General features: G+C 38.9%; 2 protein-coding genes across 2 annotated transcripts; one reads left to right on the forward strand and one right to left on the reverse strand.

Moving 5' to 3' along the window:
* The first annotated feature begins 8260 nt into the window (after positions 1-8260).
* On the forward strand, positions 8261-10187 carry K441DRAFT_259919 (uncharacterized protein). Its single transcript, XM_067640815.1, has 2 exons — positions 8261-8529; positions 8603-10187. The coding sequence occupies exons 1-2, from the start codon at positions 8340-8342 to the stop codon at positions 10021-10023; spliced, it is 1611 nt and encodes a 536-aa protein (XP_067508655.1). The 5' UTR covers positions 8261-8339; the 3' UTR covers positions 10024-10187.
* A 164-nt stretch (positions 10188-10351) lies between these two features.
* K441DRAFT_540499 (uncharacterized protein) lies at positions 10352-11371 on the reverse strand (the record flags this gene model as incomplete). Its single annotated transcript, XM_067642599.1, has 1 exon — positions 10352-11371. The coding sequence occupies one exon, from the start codon at positions 11369-11371 to the stop codon at positions 10352-10354; it is 1020 nt and encodes a 339-aa protein (XP_067508656.1).

Below are 11371 nucleotides of genomic sequence, written 5' to 3' on the forward strand. Positions count from 1 at the left end.
CTTAGTTAATAGATCTTAAGAACTGGCTCCTAGGTAAATAACTCTTTAATTTTCTTAAAGAGTTCTCGCTATTCCTCTCCCTATGCCTATAGTTCTTCTTTCCTTATTAATCGCGTAAGTGGTTTAATATTCTTTAACTATTACGCTATAAACCTTCTGCAGTAATTATAAAACCCTAGGAATAATCTTAACTGCGTAACGTTCTCTAGTTCTTGCCAATTCACTATAGCCTTAATCTTCTTTAAATCTATACTAAGTTGGCCTAGTTTAATAATAAATCTAATAAAATCGGTCTTCCTAGTGAAGAACTCGCATTTCTTAATTGCTACTAGCATTTACTCTTCCTATAGTCTCCTTAAGACCTATTTAACGTGTTCTCTATATTCTTCTTCGCTTATTAAGTAGATAATAATATTGTTAAGGTATGCTATAATAAATTCATCTAAATATTCTCCTAATATATTGTTAATACGCTTTTAGAACGTTGCTAGTATGTTTATAAGCCCGAATTATATAACTAATAGTTTATATAGTCCTTTCTTTAACCTAAAGGCTGCCTTTTATTCGTTGCCTTTCTTAATCCTAATCTAATAGTACGCCTATCTTAGATCTATCTTTATAAAGATTTACGTATTGCCTATTCTATCTTAGATCTTGCTAATTAAGGGTAAAGAATACCTATCTTTTCTAGTAATGCTGTTTAACTGTCTATAGTTGATATATAGCCTTAGTTTGCCATTCTTTTTTGGTATAAATAGTACTAGATAACCTGCTAACGACTATAATGGTCTAATATATCCCTTTTATAAGTTCTCTTAAATAAACTCTTTTAATACTCTACCTTCTTTTTTGATAAGCTTATAGATTGAAAAGAACCTTAGACTTATTCCTAGTTCTAATTCTATTTTATAGTCCTATACTATATACTCTAATAGCTTTTTACTCTTAGGTAACTATAGTTTTTTACTATACTTATAGTATCTTTTTAGTACATAGCTTAGCCCTTTTTCCGTTTCTTTATAGGTCGCTCCTACTTAGTACTATACTAACTTAGTTTATTATTATATTTTACAGCGTTAAGTATCTCTAATATTAACCTAACCTATAACCTAATTAATCTTTAGATTATATTCCTATAACTAAGGCATTCCTAATACTGCCTTATTATTCCCTAATGGTAATATATTAAAAGACATCTTAATTTATCTCCCTTTAATGGTTAGCTAAATAGGTTCTATTTTAAGATTAATAATACCTCCTCCATAGGCTATTAGATCTCCTAAAATTGTTACTAGTAGGTAAGGATATTCCTTCTGTCTATATAGTAACCCTATTCTTTTAACTACTACTAGCGAGATATGGTTTCTTATTGCTCCACTATCTATTAATGCCTTAAACTATTAATCTTACTATTTAATTTTTAAATTTAGGTGTTATCCTTAAATTCCTTTAAGGGTTTAAGGCTCTACTACTGGTTCCCTCTAGTTCTGTAGGCCTCTACTTTTCCTAACTGTTAGCTATTAGATCCTATTTATACTTAGTTTAACTTAGGCTAATACTTAGTTCGTTTCTTGTCTTTAATATGCTATAGACAGGTGTTTTTTTTAAATATTCCCACTATTATTATCCGTCTAGGCATTCTTCCGTAAGGAATCTTCCTAGTTAAAGTATTAAGTCCCCTTATTCTTAAACTTCTACTAGGTGCTAACTATATATATACTTAGCGTTTTAATATTTTGCCTTATCTGTTATCTAATATATCCTTATTAAATACTTTTAATTTTTGTTCTTTAGTGTCTTATATATATTACACGCATTATCTATATATACTATCTATAATAGTGTGTAATATGCTTAATGTCTTAGGTTAACTCTTGGCTTGTCTTTATCCTAGAGTTTAAACCTCTCTTATATTAATCTAAGCGTTATAACTTCTTTTATAGGTACTAAGATATGCCTTTCACTTCTCTAGTCCTCTAATTACTCCTCTAGATCTTTTAATATTATAATTAAGGCTCCCTTAATGTAAGTTATAGCCTTCTCTATAATCGGGTGGTCTTAGATAACTTTCTTGTCTAACTATATATAGAAATCTTCCTACTTATTATTGCGTTGTTACCTATACTACTTTTAGTATAGCTGCTTAAGTATATATAGCTTGTCCGTAAGAAAATATCTCTTTATTACTATATTGTAATAGCCTTTAATGTGTTATTCTTTAAACCTAATAGGAATCCCTAAATCCTCTTCTTATTCCAGTTCGGTAAGCTACTTAGCTCTTAGTGTGCCTATTCTAGGCCTATTAGTAATTCTTTATACTAGCGCTTTATCCCTTATACGTCCTAATATACTAGATCTTTTATCTAGTTTTTGTTTCTGCTATAAGGTAATTCTTACCCTAAATTCCTCCATAGTTTCCTTTACGTCGCGTCTTACGAGTAAATCCTTAAAGTTTTCGTGCTTCTTAATCTTAGTATTAACTTTTTAATCTTTAGGCTGAATACTATATTCCCCTAGTAAGTCTTCTAGGTCTATATATCTGTCTCCTAGTCTAATTGCTGTTTACGCTGTAGATTCTCTAATCTATAAAGAAGCTCCTTGCCTCTTACTTATAGGTGTTTTAATTTATACTCCGAATTCTTAACCCCTTAGATTCTTTAATCCTAAGCTTACTTCTAACTTAAGCTTAGCTCCAGCCTTAGTCTAACTAGGCTTGCTTAGTGTCCTCGTCTTATCTTAAGAGTCCTAGATCTCACTTATCTCGTCTTAAGAATCTTATACCGTTGGGAATTCTTATCCTAAGCTTATTTGTATATCTTTAAACTAAGCTACTACTCTACTCTATTGGTTTCTATTTATTGTAGGTCTTTAAGCTTACCTTATCTTATTTTAAAAATCTTAGTTATCTTTCGTCTTATTATAAAAATCTTAAGCCTTTAGCCTTTTACCTTTATTAAGTGGTAAGCTAGCACTAGCAGTCATCTGCTTGCTTAATTGTCTTTAAATATTACTCCTTCCGTCTTATAAAGCAATAGACGCTGTGTCTAATAGTATTATAATACCCGTTACTGAACCTTACTCTATAGCGGTCTTAGTCTCTACTTCTATTATATTATTAAGGTTTAGATACCCCTAGTTAGTTCCTTTAATATTCTCATTACTGTTAATTAATAAGTACTCTAACTCTATTATTATTATCGCTAATCTTTATCTATATATTACTGTAATATCTTAATCTAGCTTATAGAGTTAATCTTATTCTTTATCTAACTTTTTAGTTCCTCTAAGTCCTTTTAACTCTAGCTTTTATAGCTAATAGCTTATACCATACTTAGCGTCTTTATAAATTTAGTATGCGTTATTATAACAGAACGTAAAACTTTTAATTAAACACTCTTTTATTCCTTATAGTGCACTATTATCCCTTTATACGTATATATTATATACTATTAGTCTAGTTTCCTTTATTATATAATAACTCTAACCATCTTTATAATCCCTTATAAAGTAACCCTATTTTCTATAATTTATATAAGCTCCGTTTTTAAACTATTAACTTTATTATAGAGTCCGCCTAAACGTCTTCTGCTATTAAGATCCCTGGTTTAGCCTATACTCCTTAATCCTATAATCACTAAATCCTTAACCTCTAGGTTTTTATAGTTTCTTACTCTATCTCTTATAGGCTTCTTTAGTACTACTTAGGTCTATTAGCTCTACGCTATACCATAATTTCTAATTTGGCTTTAATCGTTGTATATTTTATATCTTATACAACTATAGAACTCTATCCTAGCCTCTCTTAGCCTATTCCCTTTAGAAGATCCTATTATTAATCTTAATTACTTAATCTATTAATTCCCTTAGGGTGTTTGCATCTTCTATTAGAATAATTACGTCCTAGACTTTAGCCTTAAGTCCCTGTTTATACTATACTATAAGCGCCTTATTATTCTACTTAAGTTATATAGCTAGCGTTTAGAATTATATTATATACTTAATCGCTAAAGTCTATTATATTAGGTCCTAAAGCTTTCTTTCCGCTATAGTTATTGCTTTTAGGTCCCTAAATATTTATATAAATCGTTCTATAAATTTATTCCAGCTTAAAAATATAAACCGTACTTCCTGGTTCGTTATTATTATTCTATTTACTTATATCTCTATAAGGTAAGGCTTAAACTATTTAAGTGCTCTTCCTAATAAGAATAATCCTGCATATGCTACTTAATCTATAGTTATTACCAGCTTTACTCCTTTTTACGCAACCTTAAAGTATATTTGCGTAAGGAATTCTTTAAGCTTTAATTTTTTTCCTAAGAATCTTTTAAATAATAGTAACTTAACCTTTGCTACTCCTATCCTATTAATCCTATTTTTAAGTGCTGTATTATCTCCCATTAACTAATTAACTATTGTTTATAACTGTCCTACTATTATAGGTTGTTGTAAGTCAGTGTCTGCTATACTAGTATCATTACCTAATCCTAACGTAGTTGCCGCCGTTAATAGCGTTATAGTGGCTGCTTTTAGTGGTATGTTGTTTAACTTATTAAAACTATAACTGTGGTAGTAATTATATAACGGAACCTTATAGTAGGGACTACGGTAGGCTTATTAATAGGCTAGGTATATAGGTATTATAAGTAAGTTAATAACGTAATAATAACTGGTAGAGTAGTTGCCTAATAGATTAATTTTAATTATATTCTAAGAATTACTATAAGGAAGAAACTATCTAGGTAGGGATTAAGGATCCTTAAATACACAACCGTACTCCTATAAAATCCTTCTTATACGTAATATACGTCTTATATATAAGGTATATAAGTTCCCTTTGTTCCTCTCGTTCCTCTCATAGCATCTTATGTGACTTTGGTTACCATTCTTCGTTATATAGTTCTACGGGTTCCATCCTAGACCGTGCTTGTATTAACCAACTAGCTTCTTCCAACTCCTCTCCAAATAGTCGTAATATTGTATTTAAAGCGTCTGTAATAAGTAAGTATTTACCTACCAGCTAAACTTCTAGTATTAATTACTACCTTATAAAGCCGTGTACGAAGTCCTTTCTAGCCTTCTAAAATTATATAAGGAAGTCATTTGGCTTCCTATAAACTCTACTTTAGAAGATATTGCTAATAACCCTAAACGATATCCTTTCTTTGCTGATTGTATTAGAGCTCTTAACGGTACTTATCTACCTATTTCCGTACCGGGCGGGTATATAAGGCAAGCTCCGTGGTGTGGAAGGAAGGGAGGATTATTGCAAAACGTTCTTATAGTTGTTAATTTCTAGATAAACTTCCTCTACGTTCTAGCTAGTTGGGAGGGCTCTGCTTATAACTCTAGAGTTATTAATTTAGCAAAAGCTAAAGAATTTAAAGCCTTACCTAGTAGATACTACGTCGCGAATGCTAGGTACTTTAACACGCCTATAACTCTAACTCCCTATTATAGCGTACGGTATTATCTTTATAAGCAAGTATAGGCAAATAGAAGGCTATAGAACGCAAAGGAGCTCTTTAATCTACGGCATGTAGCACTAAGGAATATAGTGGAGCGTACTATAGAAGTCTTTAAGAATTATTTCCGGTACTTTAAGGCCAGTAGGCGTAACCTTCCTTTAAGTACGCAGGTGGATATAGTATACGCCTTAGCTGTAGTTTATAACTTTATAAATATAAATAATCTAGATAATCTAGATGGCAATCTAGAGGTAGAGGATAAGGTTATAAATAAGGAAGACATAGGGCTTATAGAGGTAGAAAGCGATATAGTTATAAACTAAAGACGTAATAAGATTGCGGAGCTTATATAGGAGAGTTACTGCCAGGTAATTAGTAGGCCAATTTAATTAAGAATATATCGTAGATTTGGGTATATTTACTATAGAAATCTATATAGTCTCCCTCTATATATTACTCACTAATTGCCTATATAGAAAGGCTCTAAAGAGCCACCTAGATCTCACCTAAAATCTTATATATTTAAGCTCAGATCTCACCTAAAGCTTACTCTCCTACGCGCCTTCCTTCCTGCTAGCTAAAATATTATTAATTAAGCTTCGCCGAAGCTCTACAACTCCAGCTGTTATAAGAAATAACCTAGCAGTAGACTCCGTCTTAAAAGCTCATAAAATAGCTAGTTGCTTTACAGGATCTAGGTAACTAAACTCGTGGATAAATTCTATAGAGGCCTTTTCTTAAGGAGACTTCTAAGTAATTAACTCTCTTATAGCCCTTATCTCTCTCGTTACCTTCTCTACTGTCTCCTCTAGTGTCTCTACAACTCGCCGTCTTCCTCACTAGCGCTTTATATTAGATTTAACTTCTTTAGCAGCCTACTTAAGAGCCCGCTTCTATATAGCTAGTAAAAAAGGTTAGCTTGGTGTTAAGGAGGAGGAGGATCTGTATATACTAGAAGGACTAGGGCGCTCAGCTAAAGGTAAGCTTAATTAACGGCCTTTAATAGAGCTGCGAGCTAACTCTAACTTAGAGGCCTTATCTACTTCCTCCTTATCTTCCTTATCCTTAGCTTCCTTATCTACCAAATCTGGCGCCTATAAGGCCACTGCTAAGAGAAGCTTAGGATCTATACAGCTCTTAATTGCTTCGTTAATTAACTTTATATAACTACCTATTGCCAGGACTCCCTTAAATAGCTCCTATAGTAGATTTAGGAAGGCAGGCGGTGCATTATAAAACTTTATAGCTTTAGGATGGGCTTTAAAGTAGGCGTCTATAACTTCCTTACTAGCAATAGGTACGCCTTTAGCTTTATCCCACCCCCAACTAAAAAGGCCGTAGAGCTCCATCTACACCTTCTAATTCCTCTTATAGTTATTATACTTGCTCTTAATTTGCCTAACAGTAAGGGGCTACTAGGCAATAGTAATTGTACGAGTAAGAGTAATTTTCTAGCCGTTAGCTTTGTAAGAGCTATCTACGCGATATCCTTTATTAACGGCCTTAACGAGGCCCTCTAACATCGCCTTCTCTATCTTACTTGTCCATATTAAACGCGCCGCCCTCCTATACCCTATAGGCGTTGCGGGTGTCGCGGGTGTCGCGGGTATCACGGTAACTCTGCTGCGGCTTATACGGAAGGTTAACGAAGGTGTAAAAAACGTTAACTAATAAGAGGACGTTAGTTAAGGAGGAGGCTCTATTACTATACTAAGGCAGGGAGTCGCAATAGAGGCCTAGTGGCAGAGGGGGTCACTTGAATTGCTTATAAAAATCAATTACGCATTATGCGAAGCCAAATCTGGAGCCTCATCTGGAAGCTCACCAAACGATCGACTCAATTACAGATTTAACTAAACCACGGTAGTAGCCGCCACTAATTATAAAATGGGCGACGCTAAAATACGCACAGATCGAACAGATACTGTAACGGAGGCAATTTGCAACCGAACGAGCCCTAGAGATAGGCTTAGGGGTCGTTCGGTTGCACCTCCGTTACGAATATGGAGGCTCCATATTATAACGGAACCAGAGCTCCAATGTCAAAATGAGTTAACCTTCTAATCCAGAACTTTTGTACCTCGCACCCGCACCGCCCGTCATGCAATCCTTCTGCTACTCCGATCCTTGGTTGCTCGCTCTAGCCTCAACTGCAGGCTAGGTGCACCATTCTGTCGGAGATGGCACTGAGGCACGTCACGGCCCAACACAACCCCCGAACCCGAGAACTGGACCAGCAGCCCGGATACTAACCTGGCCTGATTACTGAACCCAAGACTGAAATCAGGCCCGAGTGCCGTTTCGGCGTGGCGGCCACCCCTTGCATATAGCGGCTCGCAAGGCTAATCGTAAGGCCGGGATAACAGGTAGCGGGGAGAGAATCGAATGTGCAGCCTCACTTTCCTTTGAGTAGGGGAGGAAATCCTGCTGGTGTATTCTTGAGATGTACTTCGGCGATCTTTTTTATCTCAATCGCTGAGTTGGCAGTGGAGCTATGGGCAACGGGCACCTGGAGCACCTTCTAGTTGCAGATAGCAACAAGGGAGTTGAGAGTAAAGATCAAGGAATAGTCACTGCACCACCGCATAATTTCTGGTCACAGGTTTCTATATTATCCGCACCTCGAGAAAACCCCTTCTGTGTGGTCACCATGCTGCCTGTAATTGGCCCGCGAGATGGAGAGGACAAGGGGTGCTGCAAGCCACGAAGCTGAGCGGATGGGAGCTAAGAGAGCGAACTATCGAATGTCTATTTCATGACACCCGCAAGTTGGATCGCTCTCACGTTCCTAAGATGTAGCTACGTTATCCTCAAAGGCCTATATTGCCTTCTACTCCTCCTACCACTAAGCTGAACTTCAATCAACCTGGCATGATGATCTACAAGATGCTTTCAAGCAGCATAGCACTAGCAGTGCTGCTCAGCCTTGCAACGACGGTGTCATCCATGAATTGTAGCATTCCTCCTCTCCGGCTTCCCCTATCAAATAACACCTTCTCCAACGGCGTTGGCCTTAATCGTGGGATCCCGATAAGCTTAGGAACGCCTGGGCAACCGGAAGGTAGACATCCCTGTCGTTTCATTGTTGAAATGGTCCCATCAGCGCCAACCACTAAGTCTTCGTTGATAACTAGGCATGCGCATGACTTTCAACCTGAACAACACCCGTCTACGTAACGCAGAGGACTGTCTCATGCTCGGTCCCAACACTACTGCTATCATTGCATGCCAAGGATCCTCAGGGAGCATCTTCTCCCCCGATCAGAGTCAGACGTGGACGCCCGTTATTGAAGGCTCCTGGAACGTATCATCAATCGATTATCGCCCATCAGGGAATAGCACGACTGTAATCCAGGGCTACGATGTGGCGAAGTTATCCGGAGTTCCAGAAATAACAGATTTCCCGTTCGAAGTATGGAGTGACGCAAGTGCAGCGAATAAATCTGCGATTGCGTTTGGACAAGACAGCTCTTTTATGCAGAAGCTGGCTGACCTGGGGACCATTCCATCCAAGGTTTTGGGCCTTTTCTTCGGAAGTCGATCGGGATTGCAAGGTTTCGATGGCGAATTGGTAATAGGAGGCTACAATGCAGCTCGCATTGCAGAAGGAGTAAACCTAACGGATTTCCCACTCGGCGGCGTAGGCGCGTTGCCAATCGCCTGCCCGCTCCAGGTTCTAGTTAAAGACATCGTACTGGGTAATGAGAAAGGTTCATTCTCGGTCATGGCGGATCCCGGAGCCACTGTTCCTGCTTGTATCGACTCTTTGCAAAACCAATTCACCTTCACCAATGCCATGTTTGCCAAGTGGGCAAACTTGACGAATCACACATTCGATGCCCCAGGCGATGGATCGGCGAATTATACCATGCGAACATACCCAATGTCCGCTGAGCCGCTGATTGGAAACCTAACGATTACGCTCAGTAACGGATATACGTCCGTGATCCCTCAATATGAGATGCTAAGTCAAGAAAGGGGTACCGATAATGAGGGAAAGTATGCGGTGATTAACTCCAGTAGATTGATGACCGCCGTGGGAACAGGATTGACGGATTATGGCGTCGACATTCCGCTACTGGGTGGCGTATTTCTCTCCCAAAACTATTTGGTGGTGGATTACGCGAAGAACAAATTTAGTTTGGCCCCAGCAGTCATTGGCACGATAGATGGGGTATCCGAGGATGTGCACACGATGTGTGAGAGCTCAACAAATCCTGCGAGTTCGATAAACGTCCCAGCACAGGGCACAAATCCGTCGAAGTCCAAGTCAAACGCAGGTGTTATTGCCGGATGTGTTATAGGAGGGTTATCTCTCCTGGCTTTGGGTGGTTTTCTAATTTTCTGGCTTCGAAGGAAACAAAGGCGTCGCACTTCTAATCCGAATTCTTCGTGCAGACCTTCGGCAAATTCTGTCACAGAAATTCACCGTGACTCCTCGAGTAAGACGGAGAATGGTATCCAACGGTGGAATACGGAAGTTCAGAAAATTCCACCGGCTCCTCTGCCTATTCGGATAAATTCCGTTCCACACATAAGGCCATACTCGAGATAGCAGGGTCATTCAATGAAAACCCGGACGGAAAATTGCATCATCGGAACTTGCATCTCTTGAGGATGCTGAACGACGGTAGACTAACAGTGTGGACATAACTAGAGCTTATACTGTAGGGAAAGCTTTTGAACCATCCATGGTCAATGCTCAATTGTGTTGCAAAGAGAAAGCTCCATATATAGCGGTATGCTTTGCAAATCCAAATAATAGCCGATAGTCGGGCAAAACCGACGGTCTGAAACGGTAGCTTTTTGGAACCAATCATGAAGCCTGCGTGATCCAGCCAATGCAGGAATCTCCTAGACGGGTCATATAGTAGGCTAAGAACTTAATGCCGTACCCTCCTGATCTTTGGCATTATTAAAGGTCGCTTACAAGCCACTGGAGGTGCCTTCAGTGGCCAAAATATATCCAATATGGTGTTCATAAGCATGGCAGATGAGGTGCTTGAGATCCAGTACAGCAAGAGTCCAGCGGGAAGTTGTAGTGTAAGTGGGCCAATTGCTAGGGCCACAACTATCAAAAGTCTTCTAAGCCTCTCTTGAAACCTTCCAACACGTTTCGTCGGGGTTGAACCTATCAAGATATTACCCAACATAACGCTGGAGAGGATAAAGGGAAGGGTTAAAGTTGGGTCTGGGACCATCAGGTTGGGAAACCAGAGCATGCCTTCAGTTGCGAGGGAAGGCTCCAAGAAGGAACCGTCGAGAGAAGGTGTAGCTGCTCCACTTTCGGCAATAGCGATAGCATCAGTTGGCGCTGTCGTGAAGGCTTTGACGGCCAAGCCTAAAAGACCACTCTCAATGCCAAGCATTCTCCTAATGATTTCTGCCATTACTAGCCAGACAGGGAATTGGAGCACAGGAAGCAGGCGGCGGCCGAGACCGCAGCTCCAACGTCTGTGTAGGGCAGCTAAATCCTTGCCCTCAGCTAGCGCAAGCGCCGCATACCCTTCTCCTAAAGTTTTATATTTCCCCATTATCCTAATCTGGTTGATGAATTGTTTGCGTGCCTGCATTTGATGAGCTTGCCGGATAGGGTTGAGAGCCAAGTATCGTTGTTGGGTTTTTCGAGCTGGGAGGCTGAACGGGACAAATACGCAGATACAGCGGACAATGAGAGCGGTTGCAGGGATTGTATAGGCCCAGGCAAGACCACAAGAATGCACCCCTTGAAGCATAGCGTGTGGTACAGCAAGAACCGCTTCCAGCACTACCTGAACGTCTCTCTGAGGGGCAGTCGCATGGAAAGCTCGGAAGCGGTGTTTGGAGAGGGGTGATCGAAAGCTGTAAGGAGAGCATAACAAGAAATCCCGGCTCGACCGAGCTGCTAGACGAGAAGTAAACAT

Source organism: Cenococcum geophilum (genome assembly GCF_001692895.1).
Source record: "Cenococcum geophilum 1.58 unplaced genomic scaffold K441scaffold_5, whole genome shotgun sequence".
In the NCBI taxonomy this organism is placed as follows: Eukaryota; Fungi; Ascomycota; class Dothideomycetes; order Gloniales; family Gloniaceae; genus Cenococcum; species Cenococcum geophilum.

Excerpts from the sequence above, each read along its gene's own strand:
- K441DRAFT_259919 (XM_067640815.1), top strand. The coding sequence starts at position 8,340 with ATGATGATCTACAAGATGCTTTCAAGCAGCATAGCACTAGCAGTGCTG. Across the intron at positions 8,530-8,602 it reads AACGCCTGGGCAACCGGAAG|GCATGCGCATGACTTTCAAC; the intron begins GTAGACATCCCT and ends GTTGATAACTAG.